The following is a 27355-nucleotide window of genomic DNA, read 5'->3' on the forward strand; positions in this document are numbered from 1 at the left end:
GCCGCGAGGTGCGGCGGTGAGACCGAGAGCTGAAGGAAAGGCCGTGGAGGCGCAGTTGCTTCTCTTCCTTTGCAGCGAACGCGAGTGGTGCTAACTCTTGCTCACTGTCCCCGAGTGCCCAGAACGGGGATCTCGCGTCAGCTTTCCCTTGAGGCTTGCAGGTGGCGGCCCTGAGGGGCGCTGCCCTGCGGACCCCGAGCCTCCATGGGCCCGACCCCGAAGGCCAATGTTTGTCGTAGGCTGAGTCGCCGGGCATTAGGCTTCTTCGCACGCGATGCGGGCGTGGTGCAGAGGGCGAACCTGGGCATCCTGCGGGCGCTGGTGTGCCAGGTGACGCCCGCCGTCGTCGGGGTGCCTGGGGTCCATCCTACTCCCGGGATGCAGTTTTTTACGCGCTCGGATTTCCTTTGAGGGTCATAAGTGGGGAGTCCTTCAACTAGGGTGTTAGTAAATAGGTACTTATAGGTCCATCTCGTGGCTTTAGTTTTTAAAAAGCTTTTGCCATCCTGCAAACAATCGATGTAAAAGTTGGGCGTCCCAATTAAACTAACACGTGTGGGCAGAGGGAGGAAGAATAAAAAACATTGTACTTGAAACAGTAGATTTAAACTTCCCACTTGAAAATGGTTCCACAGCAGGGGGCTGAGTTCTGGCCTAAACAGAAATTCTTTGTATCTTTCAGGAGAGTACTAAATTTAAGAATGTTTGGACAACCCATTCCAAGTCACCTATAGCCTATGAAAGAGGAAGAATTTATTTTGACAATTACCGGTGCTGTGTCAGCAGGTAAATTCTTGGTGATGATTTTGTGCCATAATTCGCCTGACTGTAGTTTTTATAGAACCACGTGGCTCCTTTAGTCTTAGCGAAATAAGAAGATTGAAAAATGAGTCCATAATAAAACTAGGAGGAAAATGCATGCAATTTTAAAACCTTGTTAAATCTAAAGTTGCAGGTTTCAACTTTGTAAATACTTATTTCACACAAAATTATAGCACAGGCAAAATACTGTATGCAGCTTTATAACATTTAAGAGATCAGAGTCCAGCAAACAGGTTATGAAATAATTAGATGTTGCTTGGGAGATGGGTATTATATTTTGTTTTAGAAGTGCTTACTTTTTTTTCCAAGAGAAAATATTCAAACAAAAGCATAGTATTTATAGATGCATAGTTTTTATTAGCCTCATCCACAACCAACTATGGTCAGGCTACAGAGAATACTACCAATTTGCCTCTCTCTCTCTCTCTCTCTCTCTCTCTTTCTCTCTTTTACTTTACACAGAGCTTCTCTATGTAGCCCTGACTGCCTTGGAACTCACCTTGTAGAACAAGATGACCTCTAGCTCAGAGATCCCTCTACCCTCTGCCTCCCAAGTGCTGTGATTAACGGGGTGCATCACCACCGCCCATAATGGTAAATACTTTAAAGTACATTCTAGACACACATTCTTCACCTCACATCTCTAAAAGATTATGGGCATTTCCTTTGTGTGTGTAATGAGGCAGTTGGTCAACCTCCAGAACCACTCCTCAGGAGCCGTCCAACTTTTTGTTGAGACAGGGTGTTAGTTCAGTGGACCAGGCAGCTAGGTTTCCAGTAGATGATGTAGTCCTGTGAATTTTCCCATCTCCCCCTCCCCGACTCTGGGATTACAAGTGCCAGAAACCATGAGAGGTGGGATCTAAACACAGATCTTCTTGCTTGCGTGGCAAACGTTTTACCAACTGAGCTTTCTCAGAGGTGATAACATCTAAGTTCTTTTTTGTTTTTAGAGGCAAGGTTTCTCTGTAGCTTTGGAGCCTGTCCTGGAACTCGCTCTGTAGACCAGGCTGGCCTTGAACTGAAAGAGATCCGCCTGTCTTTGCTTCCTGAGTGTTAGGATTAAATGTGTGTGCCACCACTGCCTGGTGTAAGTTCTATTACCGGATTAGGAACTAGCAGTCAGAGAGCCTAGCCATTTCTGGGATTTGCCTTGACTTTAGTATGGTGGTCCGCAGCCTTCCAAATGTTGGGACCCTTAATATTGTGGTGACTCCCCAACCATAAAATTATTTTGTTGTGACTTCATAGCCATAATTTTGCTGTTGTTATGAATTGTAATACAAATATCTGATATTTAAGATATCTGATATGTGACCCCAAAGGGGTTGTAACCCACAAATTGAGAACCACTCTTCTAGTAGTTATCCTTTTGGTTCTTTGGTAAATCGGCCGACCTACAATTTAACCCTTAATGCTAGTGAATCTACCCATGACCCCCCATTTGCCCTTGGACGTGGCTTCCCCTGGTTTCTAGAGTGCGCATATACTTGAACTCCTCCACATCTGTTTCAAATGAAGTCAGTTTTATTGGGAAGAACGGTGGGCTATCTGTCTGGAACTGCTTCTCTGCCCAGGGAGTCTTCAAGTCTCCAGGCCAACTCTGTGGAGCCAGTCACAGGAGTTAGTGGAGAGACTCCTTTAGTGGTGGAAGTTGAGCAGATCAGGTGCACAGAATACTCAGCTTAGGAAAGAAAGAGAAGGCCAGTCTGGATTTTACAAAGAAAGAGAAGTGATGTTAGGGTCCTGTTGTTCTACACTGTAGTATACCCAACTAGAGCCCTCGTGGGGCCCACACAGAAGGGTCTCCTGACTTTGAACTACACTAACATAGGACTCAGCCTGAACAAACACATGACTGGGGCTGGATGAGAATGGTGTCACTCTGCCCATTCTGGGGAGAGTACTTCTGAGTCAAAGCAGCAGCGGGAAGGGATCCTAGAAGTCTTGGCCGGAACAGTTTAGAGCTGTGATACCTTCTTCCTGAGCTGGAAGAAGGAATGAAGGGAGGGAGGGAGGGAGGGAGGGAGGGAAAGTGTCTGGTGCAGACACTGGGCTCCCGTTATCCTTCCTGAGTTCAGAGGGTTTTCTTGAATAAATGCTTCTCGGTGTGCTTTTATAAGGACAACCAAAGGCTTTGAGTGGTTGCTCTTTCATCATTTTCATCAGTTCTTTCTGAAAAGTGTTTGTTTGGAGGCTCTGGTTCTAGCATTGGAAAGCTGGGCATTGTCTCATATGTTCATGGCGCTCATCACCATACCTTGCAGTATTAACCAGGATTAATACCAGCTCGTCACTTTCTCGAGGCAGAGATAGTTGTTCTGATTTTTAAAAGTTCAAGCAAAGTAAATGCTGTTGATTAGTGTCCTAGGGATAAAAGATACAGAGTTCTTCACGGTGCTGTTGAGGAGTGTTACACCCACAGGTAGGATCACACCAGATTGCTTTCGCTCCTGTGATACTCTGTTTCGTTTAAACCTTTGAGTTACTATCAAAGGTGAATAAAGTGTCATCCTAAGAATGTTTCTCTTGATAATAGTCAAACTTTAAAGTTCATCAGCTAAAAGAAAACATCTATGACCACATCTCAGTAGTTGCCAGAGAAGTCGAGACTAGCTTGGGGAGGTGGCAGGTTTGTAACCTCAGCCTGGGGAAGCTGGGACCAGGAGGATTGCTTGCCTGGGCCTCGTAGCAAGACTGTTTCAAAAGTAAGCACCAAGGATACAGTGTTCACTTTTTCAGTACAGAGGAGAGTGAATGCAGTTCTTGGGACAGAGCCTGAAACCAGACAAGCACCTTAAACCATACCATAGCCTAGTCTTCAATTTGCTGGAAGATAGAATGTACAGTGATAGTGGGAAGAGACACACATTTAATATTTCTGAAAAAATAAAATATACATAAAGAGTGTTTCCTTTTGTATCCACAAATGTTCATTCAAACTAATGTGTCTTAGAGGTTCTATTGCTGTGATGAAACAGCATGATCAAAGAAACTTAGGGAGGAAAGGGTTTATCTCGTTTTTACTTCCACATCACTATTCATCCATGAAGAAAGTCAGGACAGGAACTCAAGCAGGACAGGAACCTGGGGGTTGGAGCTGATGCAGAGGCCATGGAGGAGTGCTGCTTCGTGGCTTGCTTCCTCTGACTTGCTCAGCCTGCTTTGTTATAGAACCCAGGACCACCAGCACAGGGTAGGCACCACCAACAGTTGGGCAGGGCCCTCCCTCGCATCAGTCACTAATTAAGGAAATACCCTACAGCCTTACCTGAAGCCTGATCTTTCTGACATTTTATAAATTGAGATTCCATCCTCTCTGATCATTTTAGCTTGTGTGAAGTTGATATAAAACTAGCCAATGCCTAATGGGAACCTTTTAATCTATACATAATCACTTTTAAATATCAGAGCAATAGAATGAACTTAGTGGATTCAACAGTCTTACAGTAAATGTTTAAGGATAAAAGAATTCAATACAATGCTATTTTGTAAAATGATGTCCAGATAGCTCCATTTACATGAGGAACATCTAGAAGATGAACCAAAATGTGTGTGTGTGTGAGGGGGGGAGGGGTACCTGCAGAGTCCAGATGCACTGATCCCCTGGAGCTGGAATTAACAGTTGTGAGCTGCCTGATGTGGGTGCTGGGAACCAAACAAGCCATCTCTCCAGACCCTATTATAAACTATATTAATCCTGACTTTTTTTTAACATTTTTTCTGTGTTTGTATGTTATGAATTTGTGAGCAGAAAAAAAACCAAAGAGTTAGGGGAAACAATAGCAATTTGTAATTTGGGGCTACAGACATGTGAAAGATTGCCTCAGTTTTAAACTAATAATAATGTTTATTTTCTTTTTTCCCAGTGTTGCATCAGAGCCAAGAAAACTTTATGAAATGCCAAAATGTTCCAAATCAGAAAAAATTGAGGATGCTTTGTTATGGGAATGCCCAGTGGTGAGATTTCTTTCTAGAGCGTTGTTTTTTTTTTTTAAAGCTCCCCCAACTCTTAAATGTTTTTATCTTTATGTTTATTTCATTGTTTAAAAGTCCTATACAAGTACTGTATTTATATCATTTCTACCCTACTCTCTCCCCATTTCAATTTCTTCCATGTTCCCTTACATACACTCCCTCTCAAGTTCATGACCTCTTCTTAATTATTGTATACACACACACACACACACAACCTGCTGGGTCCATCTACTGCTGCTCGGATGCATATGTGTTCAGGACTGACCCTTCTGATTGGATAAGCTGTCAGGAGGCAAGTCTCTGAGAAGGACCGACTCTCCCTCTCTCAGCGGCCCTTAATTGCCTGTAGCTCTTCATTTAGGGGCGGGACCTCGTGAGATTTCCCCATCTAGCTAGTGGTGTTGTACAGGCAGTAGTATGAGATTTCATGGGTGCAGCTTCCTGTCATATATAGAGAACACAGCCCCATAGCAGATGTGCTGGTCATCTGGCTGTGCAGTGTTTCTCTGTTTCCTGGAACTCACTCTGTAGACCATGCTGGCCTCAAACTCAGAGATCTGCGTGCCTCTGCCTCTCAGGTGCTGGGATTAAAGGCTGCACCACAGCCACCTGGCTGCTTTGCAACATTTCTGCCCCTCCTCCATGATGTTCTGTAAGGCATTTTGTTTAGAAGAACTAGTCATTGTTAGTGTGTTAAAAAAAAAATGGATAAAACTTAAAAATCATGTGACTCCCAAATCTTTAGAATAACCAAGAAGGCAGTGTGTCTTTTCAGTACCATTACGAAGTTACTTTAAACATTCTTTTTTACAAGCTAGGAAGATAGCTTAGCAGGTAATGTTGCTTACTGCCAAGCCTGATGATCTGAGTTCAGTCACCAGGACCTACTTAGGGAAAGGGAGAAAGTAAGTTCTAAAACTTGTCTGTTGGTGTCCTCCAGTGCACACACATGCATGCACACACACAGCCATGCACATACACATGTGCATGCATGCATGCATGTGCACACACACATACACACTCACAAATGTAATACTTTTTTTTTAAAGCAGTATTTGGAATTCATTTATTTATTTTGAGCAGGCTCATGTATGAGCCCAGGCTCGCTAAAGATTTGATATGATGCTGAGGATGAGCTTGAACCTTGAACTCTACCCATCCCTGAGTGTTGGGATTATAGGTATGCACCACCATGTTCAGTTTATTATGAAAAATTGTAAATTAGAGATAATTTATAAATCTTAAAAAGCTAAAAACCGATTAAAAGTTTTATAATAATGTAGGGTGCTTTGCAGTCATTTTTGTGAGCAGCTATTACATAGATCTTTGAAAGTAAACTCTCATAAATTCCATCTATGAATGTAGTTAGGAAAATAATAGGATAAAAATTAAAACTGCAATAGTTACTCCATTAGGCCAGCATTGCCCCGGGTGTGCTGCTTTCAGGACACTTTCAGGACATGAGTATGCAGGCACCAGGGGAGCTAGGAGGAATTAATCTGGGGGAAAAAAATAAACATGGAACATCGAAAGTTCCAAAGATTAAACCAAGATATTTGTAAAATTCTTCCTCAGCTTTTAATACTGCTTCTAATAATGCTTACATAGACAATAATTGTCAGACCATCTTGCCAAAGTCTTTAATCACAGCCCTCTTTTGAGGGACAGTTCTTCCCTTTGTAAGTTTTCCATGGCATCATTTCTAGGAAGTCCTCTTGGGGCACACTGCAGCGAATTAATCCTGTCTGTGAGTGTGGTTGGTTGCTTTTTAAGAGAACTCCCAGGCTGTGCCCGGAAGTACTATCTGAGCCATGGGCAGAAATATCCTGAATTGAATGTTAAATTTTTTCCAGGCTGTTGTTTTTCCATAAAGCTGTAATTTTGTTAAACTCTCATTCCCCTATAATTACTCTTTTCATAGAGGTCTCCTTTTTAAAAATTAGAAAGTTTGAAGCCTGTTTTCTTCCTCTTTAATTGAAAGCTGTGAATAATTGTGCCTTAAACAATTGAAAGCCTTTTAATCTATTTTCTTGAGGGGGATTAGAGAGATGATAGGTTTCTTAATTGAGAAAGTTTGAATATGCCAATTCAAACACGCAAAATATAGAGCAGTCCTGGAAAAATAAAGTTAACCCAATTCTTATTCTCATTCCGTAAACATTTAAATGATTTTGTTTTTATTTGTGGTGACGCAAGATTGTCTGTGAGGAACTCAGAGGAACACTGTATTGTTAATATATGGAAACAAAACTACTTTGAAATTAGTACTCTGTTTTGTTCTGTTTCTGAGATATGTATGAAATGTCACTTTTGGTTTAAGAAATAGTTTGAATCCATGTGTACTTGTTCCAAGTGTCTCTAGTGGACTAAGTAGGGGCAGTAGATATTTGAAAACTTTAAGGTCTCCATGAGATGATACATAAAGACATTATAGTATAAAAGCATTCATGTTGTTGCCTACAAATTACATATAATTAGTTAATACATTTAAAAATCACAGCATCAGTGTGGCTGCAGGAGGACCGGGTTAGTCAGCACTACACGGGGTCTGCCTAGGAAATAACAAAAATAAACAAAACCAAGCAAACTAAAAGCAAATGATTATTTCTCTGGAATTTGAGGGGGAAGATAGCTCTAGTAGCTTGGGCAGAGGCCTTAGTCTCTTCTTTCCCGTTCGTGTTTTACTGGAGCAAATGCCACATTAATTTCATCTTCTCGACCTAAAATCAACACATTTGCCCCGTCCTGCCTGCGTCAGAGCTGTGCCTTGTCCAAACAGTGGCTCTCGTGAGTAGACTAAGAGCTCCAGTAGTTCTGTTACCACAGCAGCACCATCGCAGATGTTCCTGTTCTTGTTGGCTACATCTGGGGACTGCTCTGCTCTGGAGTGATGCTGAGTGAGCTCTTCCAGTCGCTGCCCACATGCTGTATGTTCCTTTGTGTGTGTAAATGGATAAACTCATTTGATAAGTTCTTAAGATTAGTGGGATGGCCCAGTGGTAAAGGTACTTGCTTCCTAGTGATGCAAGCCTGACAGCCTGAGTTTGATCCCAGAACCCACGAGAAGGCAGAAGGAGAGCTGAGCTTGCTGGCTCTCACCTTTAATCCCAGCACTCGGGAGGCAGAGGCGGGTAGAGTGAGTTACAACCAGCCAAGCCTACATGGTGAAACCCTGTCTCAAACTAACAAGAGGAAGGAGAAAACTGAGCCCCCTGGTTGTCTCTGACCTCCACATGTGCACTGTGGCTGGTGCACCTATATGCACAGAATAATGATGATACATTTTAAAGTAGTAAAAAGATAAGTAACAGTTAAAGTAGCAACCCACAGTCTTGCCTTCCCTTGCCTTCTTCATTTGTGCAGTTAGTAATTCTCTAGCTTACTTATTGACTAGGTAACTAGCCATTTTCTTTGTGCACAGAGTACTTACTGTATGTTGTTTCTAGCCAAGCAGTTTGTTTTTATGTCTTTTTTTTTTTTCCAGGGAGAAATACTTCCTGACCCGTCAGATTATAAGTCCTCACTCATAGCACTGACTGCTCATAATTGGCTGCTTCGTATATCGGCGACTACAGGGGAAATCCTGGAGAAAATATACCTTGCTTCCTATTGCAAGTTCAGGTATCAACTGTGAGGTTGTTATTTAAAGTTTTTTTTTTTGAGACTTATGGCCCTGGAAATCTTAAGTACCTCTTCAGTCCTGCCCTCTGTCCCAGTCTTTCCAGTGTATTCCATGATCCCTATTTATGAACTACTCTCTTTGTTCCTTCACTCCACTCTGTTTGAAGATCTGAGGCTGGTGACCTACAGTATTTATCTTTGTATTCCTACTAAGTAATTATCCTCTACACAGTAGTTAGAGGTAGGTCCTCCCTCCATTCTAGTATAATCCAAGAGTTCTAGGCTAGATTTTATCTCTGAAAACCAAAAATATGTAGGTAAGTAAACAAAGTATAATGATTTAATTTTAAATATAAGGGGACTGGTCCAAACCACTCAATTCCTCTTTGTTTTTTCCAAAGGTACTTGAGCTGGGACACCCCTCAAGAGGTCATTGCGGTCAAGTCAGCTCAGAACAAAGGCTCAGCAGTGGCCCGGCAGGTCCGCAGCCTGTGCTTTTGCACACTGGTTAAAGTGACCTTTGGTGACTGAAGAGTGCTGTTTAAATTTGTAGATAACTTTTCTCCTAAAGCAGACTGTTCAAATGGGCGTTTTTCTGTTTTATTTTTTTTATTTCTTTTGTGGCACTGGGAAGTGAACCTAGGGCCTCGTGCATGCTGGTCAAGTGCTCTAGTGCTGAGCTACCTTCCTCAATGGTTCTCTCGAGGAATCACTCAGCATGGGTCTGGCAGGGTGGTGCAGACCCTCAATCTCAGCAAAGGATCCCTGATTCCAGGTCAGCCGGGGCTACGTGGTGAGACCCTCTTCCCTGCCTTCTCCCCCAAAAGGTATCACCCAGAATTTACTAGACTTTATAAAGCCTAGACATAGCAAGAAACTTATTTCTGTTGTAAGTGATGAGGAAATACTTACAAAATATATACTGAGCATTTTTATAAAATAGAGATTTTTTTTTTCTCATAGATGTTTTCTGTTTTTATCTCAGGACAGGATATATAAAAAAACAACTGTAATATGTTACGGGAGGTCCTCCCACTCCTCCAGCCTATCGCCGCTGAGAGACCACCTCCCGTAACAGTAATAAGAAGCTATTATTTTCTGTTTGCTTTGGCAAGCTCTGTATTAAAATTCCTCCTTGTACTCTCTATGAAACATAGCCTTCTAGAAACTCCTGTAGCACTGACTGCCAGGTAACTTACTTAGAATTCTAGGGTACCTTTTTGTGTGCGGTGGGTTTGGTTTGTTTGGGTTTTGTTTTTGAGAGAGTCTGGCTGTGCAGCCCAGTCTGTCTTCACACTGAGATCCTCCTGCATCAGCCTGCCAAGCCCTGGGATCACTTGCATGCCACCGTACCTGCTTTAGGACTTCTAACGAATTAAATAGTTCCTGTGCTTGCCCTTTGTTTAGATAACCCCATCTGGCATTCCCTCGTCAACTCCAGCGCCTCTCTTCTACTTTCCCTTCCTTCCTGCCTGCCTCCTCTGGCTCGGTGTATGCCACTGAACCAGATAAGCTGTTGACTAGCTTTTTAAACTTCATCTCAAAACATTTAAATGGCACTAATTTGTTTCCGTGTGTGGGGTTTGGAGCACATGTCGCAGTGCGCGTGTAGTGGCATGTCGCAGTGCGCGTGTAGTGGAGGAGCACGTGTCCCAGTGCGCGTGTAGTGGAGGAGCACGTGTCCCAGTGCGCGTGTAGTGGAGGAGCACGTGTCCCAGTGTGCGTGTAGTGGAGGAGCACGTGTCGCAGTGCGCGTGTAGTGGAGGAGCACATGTCCCAGTGTGCGTGTAGTGGAGGAGCACATGTCGCAGTGCGCGTGTAGTGGAGGAGCACATGTCGCAGTGCGCGTGTAGTGGAGGAGCACATGTCGCAGTGCGCGTGTAGTGGAGGAGCACATGTCGCAGTGCGCGTGTAGTGGAGGAGCACATGTCCCAGTGCGCGTGTAGTGGAGGAGCACATGTCCCAGTGTGCGTGTAGTGGAGGACAGGATGTTTGCAGGAGTCAGTTCTCCTCGTCTACCCTCTGGGTTCCAGGGATCAAACACCTCACCACTGGACCGTTTCACCAGACCTAAACTTCCTCTAATGATGGCTATTTATAAATACTTCCTATATCTTGCTCAGTCACATTAATAGCACAACGACATACCTCATATCGGGGTCTCCTTGGCCTTTTCCTCATGTTATCGAGGTGGCCAGCCTGAGAAAGGGTTGCTGTCTCTTGCTGCTGTTCACATGCACTGTGTAGCTCTCTGCTTTGGTAAAGGAAAGTTCATAAAAGTTAAATACTGGAACAAAGGAATGCAACATTTCATGAGAATTCTAGAAGTGCCGGGTCTAATGTCCCTCTGTAAGAACCAGGGCTTCAGTCTAACTCTGCACATATGCCCATGGTATGTATGTATATATATAAAACCTGGCTTTAGGTTTTAGGAGCACAGATCTTAGCTTAGTAAAAGTATGTTTCTTTAAAGGGAAGGTCTCTGGGGCTTTAAACACCACACTCTGATTTTGTATTTATTTGTGCCTTTACTTTTTATTTCCTGTGGTTTTGCTTAATAGTCTTGGTGCTCAAACCTTATTTCTGCTCAAGCAGAATTTTGCTGGGGGGAGGGCGGCGGGGGGACTGCCAGCTGTGCTGCCCCCAAACTGAAGATACTCCCTTGAATTCTTAACTGGAGAAGTAAATAGATTATTTTGCATTTCATAATGGAAATAATTGTTGGAAGCCTATCTTTCTTTTCTTTTAAATTATTTTTTTTATATGTATGGTATGGGTGTTTTGCCTACATGTATGTTTGTGTACTACATGTGAGCAATGTCCAAGAAGGTCAGAAGAGGGTGTCAGGCGGGGTGGTGGTGGCACACACCTTTAATCCCAGCACTCAGGAGGCAGAAACTGGCGGATTTAAGAGTTCAAGGCCACCCTGGTCTACAAGGTGGTCTTCCAGGACAAGCTCCAAAGCTACAGAGAAACCCTGTCGGATCCCCCGGAACTAGAATTATAGGCAATTGTAAGCTGCCATGTCGGTGCTGGGAATTGAACCTGGCTCTTAACCATTGAGCCATCTCTCCAGCCCCAGGAGCTTGTTTTTCAAGATAAAGGAACTCTCTTCTCCGGGTTGATAAATCACTCAAACTTTTATTGATGTAATGTCTGTCTTCAGTAGAGGCATACCAACCAGTACAAGTACTTTGAATGACAGGACCATGGCCACATCATGCGTTTGGTTAGGCTCATTGTTAGAACTCTAGTTTGCAGTGCAAATGCACTGTATTCTGATGGTAAGAAATGCTTATGTTTCCTTTTGTAGAGTTTTATGTTTAAGAATTTGCGTGTGTGAGGAGCTGGAGAACTAGTGAACATTTTTAAGTATGTTTGGTTTATTATCTAAATAGATGGATAGTCTCAATTCATGAAAACTTTTGTCTTTGAAACTATACAAGGACAGATGGATATTTTGAACTTATGAAGATAATTGTTTTCTGAAGTACTTTGGAGAGCTACCTATAATTTTATTCTTTTCTTTTAGGCAGGCACTCAGCAGTCTGTTTTGTTATACCTTGCAGTGTTCCGGGTTCTGCCCTTTTCACTTGTAGGGATTCTAGAGATCAACAAAAAGGTAAGAAAAAATTTTAATGTATTCAGGATCTCACTCTGTAGACCAGGCCAGCTTTGAGCTCAGAAATCCACCAGCTTCTGCCTCCCAATGCTGGGATCAAAACTGTGCAGAGCCACACTATAGTTACTTAAGTGTAATATTTTATTGACAATTAAGTGGAATATCTTCATTTATTTGTTAGATGTTTTGATAGAAATGTTCTCCTGTCTATGAAATGTTTACTGATCTGTCTTTTTACATATCACAATGTAAACATTTGACTTGGGAAGAAGCCTAAGCTTCCGGCATGTTTCTGTGCTGCTCAGATGGCTAGTGTTATTAGTGTTGAAATCCTGTGGTCATTAACAAACGGCTAGTTTATAAAATCATGAAATGCCTAAGGGACTTTTCAAAGAGAATATGTCAGAGCTTGTTAAAGTGATCATTAAGCTTCAACAAAATGTCTCGTTTTAAATTACAAGGTGCAGGTCTAAAGCTTGCTTTATATTACATAACAAGACTTGGACTGGAATGTATAAATTTTTCTAACATAGCCTGGGTTTTTATTGTCTTCCCATTTGTCTTGATTTGTGGAATAAATGAGAGAAAAGTAAGAGTCAATAGTCTATTTTCTTTTTAAAATTTTTCACTTTGTAGCCAGGCAGTGGTGGTACACGCCTTTAATCTCAGCATTCAGAGGGCAGAGGCAGGCGGATCTCTGTGAGTTCGAGGCCAGCGTGCTCTATAAGAACTAGTTCTAGGACAGGACCCAAAGCTACAGAGAAACCCTGTCTCAAAAAAAAAAAAAAAAAAATTTCACTTTGTGAAAAGCTATTTTGGAAATTCTCTTACTAGTGTTTACATGCAGGAATATTGTAGGAGACAAGATCTGAGATTCTGTTAGTATCACGAGCAGACAAGCTAACTGTCTAAACATTTTCTAGTATATTAGCTTATACTGAATTGCATAAACTAAAGAATAATATTAGTGTCACCTATAGTTTATTTTGTGCTAGTCACTTTTAAGTATTTTAGGGCATTGTGACAGACAGTGTGTTCTGTTGGAAGCTGAGCAGCCGTTTACGTTTACTAACTTTCAGATGTTTGAATTACCAAAGTACTTCTTTTAAAGTGTAGAACCAGGGTATTGAAAAGCTAAGAGCGACCCAATTCAAAGCAAACCATAATTATCTTTCTAAGAAAATGACAAAAAGCCCACCTTGTAACTTCATTGTTTTCTTTATGTTTGTGGATTGAGTAATTATATGTGCATTACATTCTACAACAGGAAAAACACAAAAAGACCAGCAAAGTCAAAGCTGTTCCTGTTTATTTCTAGTATATCCAGTCTCTTGAGGGATTTGGTTTTGATGACTCTAACTCGGGATTACAGCACAGCTTTCACTTATTTATGTTAAAAGTATACAGGGGCGAGGCTCTTGAACAGTCAGACTTAAGCTACTTATTACCATGGAACATCTTTACTGAGTAATCATCCTTGAAAGGAGTCAAAGGGATTTTTATTTTCTCTATAATGCTTTCAGTACTATAAATATTTGCCTACCTTGCTTTTTGTTGAATATTTAAAAAGGCACGGAATCATGCCCTTTCTCAGAGCTGTAGAGAAAATCATCACAAGCTTCAAGAACAGAAATTTTAGGGAACAATAAGGCAAAACCTTACTCTTGGTAAAAGTCTGTAGGGTTTGATCTTTATGGTTTTGCTTTTTAAGCAGTTGAGAAATGAAACCTCAAATAGAAATTCAAGAACTTAATAGTGCCAAAAATCTGGAGCTGGGAACTTAAGAGAGGTGACTTGGTAGGTAACAGTGCTTGCTGTATAACTATGAAAACCTGAGTTTAGATCCCCAGCACCCACATGAAGCCCAGGCATGGCCATGTGTGCCCGCAACCCTAGCACTGCACAAGAGCGGTTCCCCTGGCTGCAAAGGTGGAAAGCTCTGGATGCGGTGAGAGAGACCCTGTCTTGAGGGAATAAAGTGGAGAACGGTAGAACAGGACACCCAGTGTTATCCTCTTGTACTGCACACAGGAACATGGGTTTATGCACGTTCACACATGCATGCACTATACCCACAGCACACAAACATACACGGATCTGTAGCTGGCCATTTCTCTTGTAATTACTTCCCAAGATCCAATCTTCTTGCTATTAAGCAGCTATAGATTTTTTGTCTTTGTGAAGAACATCTTAGTGTAAACAATGAGTCTCTATTGGATATACCCAATAAATACTCCTTTAAAATTACATGGCCTCACTGTATACCACTGTTCCACGAAAAGTAGAATTTTAATTACTTTGTATTGACAAAGCTATACAGCAAACGGATGTTGACTCATCATTCTGAGCCCTGCGTGCCCTGCTTCCATTGATGCTCCAGCCTGGGTATCTGGGATGAGCTGCATGCCTCTAATAACACTCTAGCTTCACGCTGCTAAGTTTTAATTGAGTTTTAATGTGAGGAAGCAACAATGACCTGAATATACAGCAGGAAGCAAACATTTTGATAACTCAGAGGATTCTTGGCCTTTCTCAGGTGACCTCTGCCTTTCTCCTTAGGTTTTCGCGAATGTCACAGATGCTACCTTGTCACATGGAATACTGATTGTGATGTACAGCTCGGGACTGGTCAGACTGTATAGCTTCCAAGCCATCCTTGAGCAGGTAGAGAAAACTACAGTTGGACACACACTCAGGATGAGGCTTGCACTGAAGTTTTCTGTTGTTGTTTGTTTTGTTGTTGTTTTTAGTGAGTCAGGTGCTCATATAATTTTAAATTATAAAAGCTATTATAGAAATATGAAAAGGCACAATAACCTTTGCAAGAGGGGTGGGGAGGATAAACAGAAAGGCCCTTGAATAAAGACATTTTCTCTGCCATGTACATGTAAATTTTATTTCTTCTTAAATAGGCTCTAAAGCCACCGTTTTTGTTTTGTTTTGTTTTTAGTTCATGCAACAGAAACTTGACTTAGGGTGTGCATGCAGTCAGGGCGGGACTTCTGGGACTGTAGGAGAGGCTCCTTTTGGCATTCCTTGTAATGTTAAGATCACAGGTATGGCTGCTATACAGGATCTTTTCAACTTAAGAAAGTAAGTGTTTGTGTGAATAGTTGTGCGCTGCAAGCGCACCCTTCTCTCTCTGACTGTGCACTGACTCATTTCACTTCCGTACAGCATGTCACCCTCCTGCTGAGTAATCGTCAGCACAGTGCTGTCCTCTCTTACTACAGTGAAGGCCCGAGGATGCTGAGCCTCCTGCCTGGAAAATGATGGGTTGCAGCGGTTCATAGCATCATAGTTTCCTTACAACATAAAGTTTTGGTTTGGTTTGGTTTTGGTTTTTTGAGACAAGATTTCTCTTTAGCTTTAGAACCCACTTGTCCTGGAACTAGCTCTGGTAGACCAGGCTGGCTTCGAACTCAGAGATCCACCTGCCTCTGTCTCCGGAGTGCTGGGATTAAAGGCGTGCACCACCACTGACCCTGCCAATTTAAGGTTTTTTAATTTTGTTAAGTCTACCTATTTCTAAGGATAGTGTTTTCCAAGGAAATAGTAATGCGATGCCAACTAAAGATAGACAGATCCTAGACCTAGGGATGATAAAAAAGAAAGTTATACTTGAATTTTATGAAGACCATAAAAAAACCAGTTTCTGTATTTTACTCACTTAACTGGTCCAGGTATGGTGGCTCATTTCTAGAATCCCAACACCTAGGAGGTGGAGGCAGGAGGATCAGGAGTTCAAGGTCATCCTTGGCTATATAGTGAGTTTGAGGCCAGCCTGAGCTATATCAGACTCTCAAAAACAAATAAAAACCACCCAACCACCCTATCTTATTAAATTCAGCAACTTAGTAAAAAACCAGCAATTGACAGCCAGCCTACGCTGCATGAGATCCTGTCTCAAAAAAAGTAAAATAATAATGAATAATGATGTTCAAAAACACAGTCTATAAAATTATTTCCTGTTACAGACCAACACGATTGAATGATTTAGGGAGTCATCTGCCTAAGGAAATTAGCAAAGTATATAGGGTGTTTAGGTGTCTGTTGCACACTGTGGAGACGGCAGCCCTCTGTCCAGGTCTTTTCTCAGGCATCCAAGGACAGCTTGATGATTGCTGTCCAGTTAAAAGAGTCAGATAGATAAATCGTATTATCCTAGTATTTTTGCCTCTATTCTTAATTCATTAAGAGTCATTCATGATGCTGAGAACATTTTCATCATTTTCTAACCAGTAAACAGTATGTTTTTTAGATGAAACTCCAAAAGTTTTTCTAATATAGCCAAAATAAAACAGGAATTTTTTTCTCTCTCATCATTTACCATTGTATCATCAATAAATAGGTCAAGAAACAGAAGTGAAAGATGCAAGAAAGGAAAAGAATGTTCTGTTCAGTGGCAAATGGTAGTTACGTAAGCCATGAAAAGTACTCAGTATAACCAGTTAAGCTCTCCATGAAGTCGAAAATAAATGCTTTAAAAATGATTCATTTTAAGTGAATTAGGCAGTTTTATGAAAAGTTAGCAATACCTCCTAAGCTCAGAAATACCTCCTGAGTTCAGTATAGACATGCTCAGAAAGCTCCTTAAAAATTTTGTCTGCTGTCTGTAAGTCACTGTGTGCATGTCTGTAGCCAGCAGAGGCCAGAGGAAGGTGCCGGATCCTCTGGAACTGGAGTTGCGGATAGTTATAATGAGAATGCTGGGGACCAAACCTGAGTTTATTATCACATGACGTTTGAATTTGGCTATTATTATATTGGGATAGTAATATTTTTCTTTTACTCGTAAAGACTTTTGCTTATTAAAGATAGTTTCCTTTTCTTAAAAACTTTTAAGTACTTTAAGTATATTTGATATAATTATATCTGTACCTGTTCTTACTTTCTCCCCCAAATTGCTTGTAAGCCACTTTTCATTATCTGTTTTTCTCCTGTGTGCAGCTCTCAGAAGTAAGAGGAGCCCTAACAAAACACACATTTCTATTTTAACACGTAATTCTTACATGAACGATCTTTCTGAGAATAACCCCTTGAAGACGAGTGGCTTTATGAACCAGATATTCTCCAGGTAGAAGCACAAATCTAGAGGCTATAGATGAGCAGTCAGATCTGTAGCCACCAAAAGGAATGGGTCCTCACTACAATACCTTTTCCTTACAGCGTTTGGAGTCGGTCTATTATGTTATTATTAAAACCGTGATCAAAGAGGAAGAGAAAAAAAGCACTAACAAAATTTTCTTTGATGTGCATCCCCAAGAGACTGATTGGATACGTCTGTAAAGATTAGCTTGTTTGATGATCACACTAGAGTGATGTCGACTCTCTGATAAAGTCGCCGTTGTGGCAGACCCGTCCTAAATTGGTTACATTCGTTCAGACTAACATTGCTTGTACACAAGACACCTAACACAGGGCAGCTTTTGTTGAATTTGCTGGTGTATACCTGTTAGGCTATGATATGGAAGGTCTCCTTGCCTTTGAAAGATTTATGAGGCCTGATTATGTTCCTCGATTGTTTAGGGAGTTGACGTTGTGGCTAACCTGGAGTTATACAGAGATCCTTGGGGGTGGCTGCAGTTTTTATTATGTGTTTGCCTCCCTCATCCCCGCGGTAAGCACCTTGGGCCTCCTTTTTTTCTTTTTGTCCTCATGTAAGCCACACATTCCCTCTAAAATACGTGCCTAGAGAGTTAGCTAAGAGTCACTTTGTTTCCTACCAGCTTCCTGTCCTCTGAGTGACAGACTTCTTTTCTGACTGTATTTCCTTGAACATAGTAATTTTTCATTAGTGGAACTTCATAAAGTATGCATATGTACCAAAAGAGGTTGAACTTAGTTAATGAATGGTGCAAGTCCTCCCAAGATGAGAAGCTCATAAATTTCTCTTGCTCATCTCTGCAGGCTCGCCATCCCCGCTCTTTGAAGTCTCCTCCCTGGAGAACGCGTTTCAGATTGGCGGCCATCCTTGGCACTACATCATCACCCCGAATAAGAAGAAACAGAAAGGAGTCTTCCATATTTGTGCTCTAAAGGATAATTCCTTGGTAATTCACGAGGACTCAGCTTTTTAGCAGTAAATTTATATTAGAAATTTTTATTCTCTGCTCTCATAGCTCTGTATGTCCAGGAATTACCTTCTCATTTAGACAAGGTCTCTATGTAGCGGTGGCTGGCCTGGAATTCACAGTGATCCTCCTGCCTCTGCTATCCCAGTGTTGGGATTAAAGGCGTGCGCTCCCACACCTGACACTTGTGAACAATTTAAAATGCAGAGAACATAGGAAATACTGTTTTGTCACCCAGATTTTTTTTTTTTAAAAACTGCACTTGTTTTTTTCCTTTCTTGGGAAGTTGTCTTTTTTTTTTTTTAAGATTTATTTATTTATTATGTATACAGTGTTGTGTCTTTATGTATGCCTGCACGCCAGAAGAGGGCATCAGACGTCATTATAGATGGTTGTCAGCCACCATGTGGTTGCTGGGAATTGAACTTAGGACCTCTGGAAGAGCAGCCAGTGCTCTTAACTGCTAAGCCATCTCTCCAGCCCATCACCCAGATTTTTAAAACATGAATTTTTTTTTAAGTTTTTTTTTTAATTTATTTATTATATATACAATATTATGTCTACATGTATGCCTTCAGGTCAGAAGAGGGCACCAGACCTCTTTACAGATGGTTGTCAGCCACCATGTTGTTGCCAGGAATTGAACACAGGACCTTTGGAAGAACAGGCAATGCCCTTAACCACTGAGCCATCTCTCCAGCCCCAAACATGAATTTTTGAAAGGTCTTAGAGTACCAAGGGTTCTCGATCTCTCCCTCCCATCCTAGACACTCATGTAACGCAGGCTGACCTCAAACTCACTACATGGGCAAGACTGGCTTTGAACATCTGATACTCCCGACCTTGCCTCCCAGGTGTTGTGACTGTAGCTGTGTGTCACCATACATAGCGCAGGGTTTTGTTCTAACAGTCTTGCAGCGGGATTCTCGTGGAAAACATCCCTCAGATGCTACCGTGGGAACTGTTGGTAGAATATCCTCAGGGCCGCCTCTGAAATTGCTGTGGAATGTGTTGTTGATTTTGAAGAGAGCAGAACCAGATGGAGTTCTGGCGCTCACAGAGTTGGCACTGAAATGGTGCCTTTTCAAGGGTTTCCTCAAGTTGCTTCTGGCACCACAGGAAGAAAAGGCTCATGGCAACACAGTAAAAGTTTACTCACTGAATTCATCTTAATTTTCTTTCAAAATAGGATTTTTTTTCTTGATTTTCCATTCAATCATTTGAGGTCTAGCATGGCCAGACGTGCCTGGGAGCACAGTTTCTTTCTCAGCTTGTGTGTAATTCCTCAAAGACTCTTCCCTGTTTGTGTGACGGGCGGCCCAGAGAGCATCTTTACCCCCGACCCATGCTGTGGCTCTCACCTCTGCTGCTATCGCTGACTTATGTGCTTTATTCCTGAGATCTCTTGTTCTATCAGATAAATTTGCTTTTTATGAGGTGGATTCAGTTTATTGTACACCCATGTCTTCCAGGATGCTTGTAGTCAGTCACTATGGCTCTAGTAGCTTTTAAAGTCCCAGGTCTCCACCTTCCGCCATGCTGAAGGGTGGCATAGGCTTGGGTCCTCTTACCTTCTCCTGATGTCATGGGGTCACTATGAGTAGCATCTTCTAGTTTACTTTTGTAAGAGCATTTTTCTCACTTCTTGGTCACATGTAACAGCCTTGTCCCTTTCTTCCCCCAGTGAAAACCCCTTTTGTATCATTTTACAAAGGATTTCCCTGCCATTGCAAGTCCTGGTGTGACTGCTCCCTCTCATCCGGGACTTTGTTCAGCTATCAGTACCGGTCACTCTCTGCCTCTCTGCTCTGCCTAATGTGTCATCTAGTCACACCTTGTAGAGTGCGTATGTTCCTATAGAAGACCTGACTCTGTGTGTCACATCCTCGTTAATAACAACTACAGCATGTAGTCAGGCCTGCATTTCAGTACATTTATAAATAATGGCCCAGGCCAGACATTACTGGACGCAGACTGCTGTTAGTTCCTGGTGCTGCTGTGTAGAAGGTAAAACATAGGAGCACGTGTGGATCATTTGTCATACAGTGCTCACCCCCAACTACCCCTCTTTCTTGAGACAGGATCTTACTATGTCCCCTGGCTGTCCTGGAATTCACTATGTAGCCCAGGCCGGAGCTCACAGAGCTCCACCTGCTTTTGCCTCCCGAGCAATAGAATTAAAGGCATGCAGCACCAGTATGTGGCGTTTTTCTTTATTTAAATGTCTAAGTATACCTACATATTTTAGAATAAAAATACTCCTTTCTTGTCTTAAATGCTCATCAGTATTAGATTCCTTTCTCAGATTTGAGAGTTTAATATTTGACTTATTTAAGGAGATTGTGTGGCCTGAGTCAGAGACTCTTGGCTTGGTTGCGTGTTTAAGTGAGCGTACCGGCTCTTTTGATTGACAGGCAGCTGTGGCTGGGGTTGGGCGGAGGACGCTGTAGGGAGCTGTAATGGAACGTTGGTGGACTTTGGAGTCAGATTTGCCGTTTAATAGGTTCAAAACACGGGGCAGATTTGTTCTCTTTGTGTGTCAGTCCCCTAGCCATAAATGGGGTTGATATTTGCTTTGAGTGTTAAAATCAGTGCAGCTGTGATGAGCACCCCACAGCCCCCAACACACAGCACATGCACAAGCACTGGCGGCTTGGGTTACTGTTACTTACTGCAAAGCTTCTAACTCTAGATGCTCTGAATTTCTCAACTTTGCGTGTCCTCATTTAGCCATCGTCCACATCCCCCTTCAGCCAGCCGCTCTAGAGTTTCTTTCCTGTACCTGGGAGTCACTGAAATGGTTAAGTTTGAAAATTTTATTTACCCTTTTAATCTGTCTTTTTTTTTTCCAACTTCAGGCAAAAAATGGAATCCAAGAAATGGAGTGTTGTTCCCTAGAATCTGACTGGATCTATTTTCACCCTGATGCTTCTGGAAGAATTATACATGTTGGCCCAAATCAAGTCAAGTGAGTAATTATGTTAGTACTTTAAAATTAAAAGCATTTTTTTGTGCATTTATTGACATTTTTTTATTTTGCTTGTAGCCATTTTAATTTTATGAAAAATTTGCTTGTGCAGAGTATTTCCTGAGAGATTTGTCCACAGAGTCTGGTTTTTATACTTTAGCTTTATTGTCTGTAAGTATTGCACATAAGTTTCTTGATTGATGGTATGTGAATGAATGGAAGGGAATTATAGGTTATCCTTTCTTCGTTGAGTTTTGTTTGCTTTGTTTTAAGGCAGATTCTTAGGGGTTTGGTGTGTAGCTCATACTGGCTGCAAGTGTCTGTAGCTCAGCCTGACTTTGAACTCATAGTCTTTCTGCCTCTGCACTGAATCCTGGGATTATAGGAGTGTGGCACACACCTAAATGGGTCTTCATTTTGTAGGACTGGTGAGAAAGATGATCACTGAGCCAGGTGGCACAGGCCTGAAATCCCAGCTGCCCAAAAGGCCGAGGCAGGAAGATGGCAAGTTCAAGGCCAGTCTGGGTAACTTTGTGAGACCTTGTTTGTAAAAAAAAAAAAAAAAATGGGGAAGGGGTGCTGGAGATGTAGTTCACAGTAGAGCACTTGGCTGTTGTGGGTGAGGTCCTGGTCCAGTCTCTGGTGCCCTAGAGAAAGGTGGTGGTTTGCCTTTGTTCTGAACTCCTGGACTGGTGTTTGTGTACTGTTTGCTTTCACATCAACTTTCTGCCTTAAAATGGCCCTCATGTGGCTTCTCTGACATCAAGCTATGTTCTCTCCTACTTCTCAGCCTTCTTTGTTATAATCTCTCATGGTTTTCTTTTTTCTTTTTTTTTCTTTTTTTGGTTTTTCGAGACAGGGTTTCTCTGTGGCTTTGGAGCCTGTCCTGGAACTAGCTCTGTAGACCAGGCTGGTCTCGAACTCACAGAGATCCGCCTGCCTCTGCCTCCCGAGTGCTGGGATTAAAGGCGTGCACCACCATCGCCCGGCTCTCTCATGGTTTTCATCTTCTATCCAGACTTCCACTAACTGTTGCTTACCTCAGCGTTTAGGTCTTGTCTTCTCAATCAGGAATTTCTTCCTGTTTGATTCTAGTTCTCCCGCTGCTCAACTCCACCCTGGTTGTACACTAACACAGAGCTCTCATGCCAGAAACCTTTTTTTTTTTTTTTGGATAAGGTTTCTCTATGTTGTCTTGGAACTTAAAATGTAGACCAGGCTGGCCTTGAACTCACAGAGATCTACCTGCCTTTGCCTCCCTAGTGCTAGGATAAAAAGCAGGTGTCACCAAGCCTGGCTTCTCCCCATGTCTTAAAAGATAATCCCCTTTGGATATTTCCACTGATTGACAAAATCATCTATCAGTTTGAAACATGATCTGATTTCTTTGTTGTTGTCAATGGGAAATTTCAGTTGTCCCTGCCACTGTGGCTTCTCCTTGCTGTTCTCTTTGCATATGGGACTGTAGAGGTTTGAGAACTTGTGATCTTGAAGCTTTTTAATGATGTGAACAGATTTCTATGGGTGGGAAGCAGATTATTTTCTTTTCTCTTGATTAGTCAACTTGACCCATGAGATCATTTATCTCTACAAATCCAAATCTTAAATACAATCCTAAAAAAATGGTATTGTTGAGTGAGGATTTTACTCTCTTTGAAAAGTTCTTCCCTCCAGTTAATTGTTGTCCTGTCTCAATCACTGGCGACGCTGAGTGCTGTTGTTAGCTGCGCACTGTGCAGACACAGCAGTGGAACTGTCTGCTCTGTGTTAGGGTGAGACACGCAGGGCCTGCTGCAGGGACAGCTGAGGGTGGCATGGTGTCGTCAGTAAACTTGTTGAAAACTGGTTTAGGCCTGAGCAAGCCACGCGTTACCTATTTCAGTAGCGCTTTTCTGTGTGGAAGGTCGTGAGTGTCGGTGATGAGATTAATAGAACAGCCTAGTCAGTGGAGGAGAAGTGAGCTGCTGCAATTTTCATTTGCTGAGTTTCATTGGAGGTCAGCTTTGGCAGCTTGATGGTGTTCTGCAGTGTTGAATTCTTACAATTCTTACTCCTTTTCAGAGTCTTGAAGCTAAGTGAGGTAGAAAATAATAGTTCTCAGCATCAGGTCTCTGAAGATTTTGTCATCTGGGCCAATAGAGAAGACAGAGTAAGTCAGAAATATTTTATGTCCTTTCTATAGAACTGTCTAGGTAACTTGTAATATGCATGTTTTCCTGCCTGGCTGCAGACAGCACAGCTGTGCAGGATCTACTCGTCTTGTCTGCATGAGTAGCTGGTCTAACCCCCACTCACGGATAGGAGTTGAAGACAGTTGATTATACTGAATTTATCTTGCTCATTTCTTCTTTTTTTTTCCTCTTCAAATTTTTTATTGCTGAATCGTCAATATTTGGTTCTAAATAACTGTGCAAATTTAGGACTAGGTGTAGAATAAATCTTTTAAAAACCAGATACCATACATTAACTGTAGGTAGCTGTTATTTTGCCGTTAGTGTATAAGCTGAGATTGAAGAGGGTGTTTCTGAAAGCAAATCCACCTTTCCTCTTCTCTGCTATGAAAAGGCAGATCAGAGGACGAATGAAGAGCAAGTCTAACCTTTAACTAATTAGTGTTTGCCTGTTCTAACATTTTATCCAATTAAAACCTTTATTAAAATAAATTATTTTTAACTGAGTGAAGGATTGAAAATTAGATTTAAATTAAATTTGGAATTTTTCAGTCAGCTGATGGACTGTGGGTGTTGGGAAGGGACGGCTGGTTTTACCACATTTCTGAGGATTGTTGCCTTCAACTGCATGTAACAGAGCGTGTCCTGATTTTCCTTTCCCCTCCGGCAGAACAAAAACGTAATCACCGTTACAGCTTCTGGACGCGTGGTGAAAAGAAATTTCAGCCTCCTGGATGATGACCCGGAGCAAGAGGTATTCATTAGTCCATGATAGCAGGCCGAGCCAACAGGCATTCCCGTCCAGCTGAAAGCCTCCCAGGCCCAGGGTGGACACTGGATAAGGGGTCCCTGCCGGCGGGCGGTTTGTTGTTTGGTCATTGTCACCCCACCTTCTCTTTTCTTACTGGGATCTTCTACACAGTTCTTACTCAAGTTTATGGTGCCAAAATAATTTGAAAGCACGATTAACTTACTGTTTCTATGAGGTGCACACTCACTGGCTCGCTCTCAAGGGGGTTCTGCAGGTAGAAGCCCTGCACAGACTGGTACAGGCTTGGTGACCTGAATTCAGTCCTTGGCTCCTACAAGGTAGCAGGAGAGAACTCTTCTCCAAGAGTTGTCCTCTGAGCTCCATGTATGTGCTAACAGGTGTGCGTGCACACACACACACACACAGAGACGCTTTTTTCTTTAAGATAAATAGCTTTTAAAAGGCCAATTCTCCAAGACGAGCGATAACTACAGTTCAGCAGTAGAGTGCTCACATGGCGTGCGAGAGCGCCTAGGTCCAGTCCCTGTGGAAGCAACGGGAAAAGAGAACACTTGGGAGCCATAAGGTTGAGGGTGTTCTGGCACTACTCTTGGGCTGGAGAGACAGCTCAGCCGTCAAGAGCACTTGCTAGTCAATCATAAGGATGAGTTTGGGTCCCAGCACCCATGAACTGAGCATCCTGCAAAGGCCTATGCCTCCATGCCCAGGGATCCAGTGTTCTTTCTGGTTCTGTTGCCAAAGTCTACAGGATACTGCTTAACAACTGAAAATCTGGTATATACCATGTTTTACAGGTATATACATAGAGATACATTTCTACTGATTCTCTCACCTACTTCTTCCTTCTGCTCTTGAATTTTCATAAGGGATAAATAAATTTAAAATGTAGGAATAGTCCTAACTCATTAACTGAAATTGGCCCTGCTCTCATCTGTCTCCAAGACTATCAAAATTGTGGACTATGAGGACGAGCTGGACTTGCTGTCTGTAGTGGCTGTCACTCAAATAGATGCCGAGGGAAAAGCTCACTTGGATTTCCACTGTAACGAGTACGGAACCTTACTCAAGAGCATCCCGCTGGTGGAGTCGTGGGATGTGGTACGTATACCCACTGGAGTACTAAGTTGTAAGAGTTTCCTTTAAAGGTGCCGTTTGTTAGAACATGTCCATATCAGTCCACACTCAGGACCGGTGCCATGACAACAGGAAAGACGTTATTGCCCAACATGCAAGACAAAACAAGTACTTCTTAAACTTTTTTTCTCTTAGCATTAGGGTTATCTTTTTATCAGTTCCCTCGAAGATAAAACTTTGTGGGTTTTGAGACATGTAATTTCCTTAACATAGTCTTTTATTTTCCTTCCAATTTTTTTGGTAACATTTTTTAAATGAAATTATAATATAATTATCTTCCACAGCTAGTTAATAAGAGGCAGTATCTGAGAAAGCTGGGTTTCCAGCACTTGGAAATACTTGTTCTTACAAATGTTATAAAATGTGCATGTCCTGGGGCTGTTGCAGATTGGGTAGAGACCCTGTACCACCCAGAACTGAGTAGGTGGTGACAGTAAACAAGGTTCAGGAGACTGGGGAGATGGTTCAGTTGCTGTGAAATACGGCACTTTCAAGTTTGGATCCCCAGCACCCACATAAATGCATAAGGAACAGCGTGCTTCTGCCTTAGCCCTTTCCATCATTAGGAACTGGAGTGCGTGAATGTGTGTGTGTGTGTGTGCTCATGCAGCGGAGTGCAGTGAGCTGGTCCCCGGGCTCCTGAGTCCACAGCTCTTTCCAGTGTCTAAATGGTCTGTATTTTCTATTAGTCATCTACATGCACAGAAAAATCCATTTTTTGTGAAAAGTTCGTTTTTGACAACTCTCCCACATCTATGTGCGTACAAAGGCTCCTGGGGTGTAGGATATTTTGGTGACACAGCAGTGACGATGATTGTGTGGAAAGCAGACCCCATGTGACTGTGTTTTCATTACAGACATATAGCCATGAAGTCTACTTTGACAGAGACTTGGTGCTGCACATCGAACAGAAACCCAACCGGGTCTTCAGCTGCTATGTTTACCAGATGGTCTGTGACCCTGGAGAAGAAGAAGAAATTGTCAACAGAAGTGATTAAGACAGTGAGATCATTGTAACTTGAAGCATTTGGTGAAACACCCTATCAGCTTATTATCTGCATGGAACATTCTGCAGTATTTTACATAACAGGGCGTGTGCTAGCTTCAAAGGACTAGGTTAAACTCTTGCACATAAGGGGGTAAGGACTCCATTTAATGTGAATGCTCTCTAGACTGCTGTCCCAAGAGACCCAGCCTGTGACTCTTCCAGACGAGGTGCTACTGTGGATATGAAATGCTAGGGAACGTTACATCTAGGTGTCAGGAGACATCATTGATGCAGGGATAATTACCATGACTTTTAATGACTACTGTAATGTTTTAATTGGTAAGGCTAGGAGAGAGAAACAAATAAAAATATTAAACATAGAAGCTAGTTGTAACACATCTGTAATCCCAGCACATGGCATGTAGAGCAAAAAGAGCAGGAGTTCAAAGCCAGTGTTGGCTATATAGCAAATTTAAGGCCAGGTTGCTCTCAAAATGACAACAAAAAGATAAATAAATCCTGTATACTCTATACCAAACTTTTCTTAAAGATTATAAATAGGATTTGTAATAAAAATCATACTTTTGAGCCAAAAATCATCACAGCTTCTTTGTAAAAAACAAAAAAATATACATATAGCTTTATGTGTGTATGTTTCTATACAATATCAAGAATTGATTCTAGTTATAAAATTACTATTTCTTATATGATTTTATTCCATGACTTGATGTTCTCATTGACTATATTCTGTGCACGTGGGTGTGTTTGTGTGGATATATCTACATGTTCATGTTGTGCAGGTGTGCCTGCATGTGTAGTCAGAGGCCAGAAGTCAGCCAGTGGTGGTGTTCTCAAGAGCCACCTACTTTGTGTTTTGAGATAGGCTCTCATTATGATCCGGGCTCACTGATTCTGCTAGTCTGGTTGGCTATTCTGGGATTCCGTCTGCTTCCCCAGCACTGGGATTAAAGGTGTACCATCAAGCCCGACGTCTGCTCGGGGGCTGGGCACCAAACTCAGATTTGCATGGTCGTGTAACAAGCACCTCCCAGACTGAGCTATCTCCCAGCACTGTGTATCTGTGTTATAAAAAAATCCAAGCAAAATCGAAATGAAACCTTTTCCTGATTTGTAACCCATTTAGCTCCTAATACGTCTAAAGATGTTGGACTGATTTTTCCATCCTATTGACTCACTGAATCTGT

The 27355-nt window shown here is 42.1% G+C and overlaps 1 protein-coding gene across 3 annotated transcripts; it reads left to right on the plus strand.

Annotated features, from left to right (window-relative positions):
- Dcaf17 (DDB1 and CUL4 associated factor 17) lies at positions 1–27355 on the plus strand. 3 transcript variants are annotated; one of them, XM_041631581.1, is made up of 14 exons: positions 1–330; positions 683–786; positions 4692–4782; positions 8285–8421; positions 8823–8901; positions 11954–12043; positions 14603–14707; positions 14994–15099; positions 17954–18096; positions 20976–21085; positions 23147–23234; positions 23927–24010; positions 24971–25126; positions 26020–27355. In XM_041631581.1, exons 1-14 carry the CDS (start codon positions 205–207, stop codon positions 26158–26160), a joined length of 1560 nt encoding a protein of 519 aa, XP_041487515.1. In that variant the 5' UTR covers positions 1–204; the 3' UTR covers positions 26161–27355. The 3 variants fall into 3 exon arrangements, 2 of the variants coding, with proteins under 2 accessions (XP_041487515.1, XP_041487516.1); XM_041631582.1 differs by lacking the exon at positions 1–330 and adding an exon at positions 335–455; XR_005972295.1 differs by lacking the exons at positions 14994–15099; positions 23927–24010; positions 24971–25126; positions 26020–27355 and having other exon boundaries at positions 23147–23167.

Source organism: Microtus oregoni, unplaced genomic scaffold, assembly GCF_018167655.1.
Source record: "Microtus oregoni isolate MIOR12 unplaced genomic scaffold, Mior012 000037F_ref0000500, whole genome shotgun sequence".
NCBI classification, from domain to species: domain Eukaryota; kingdom Metazoa; phylum Chordata; class Mammalia; order Rodentia; family Cricetidae; genus Microtus; species Microtus oregoni.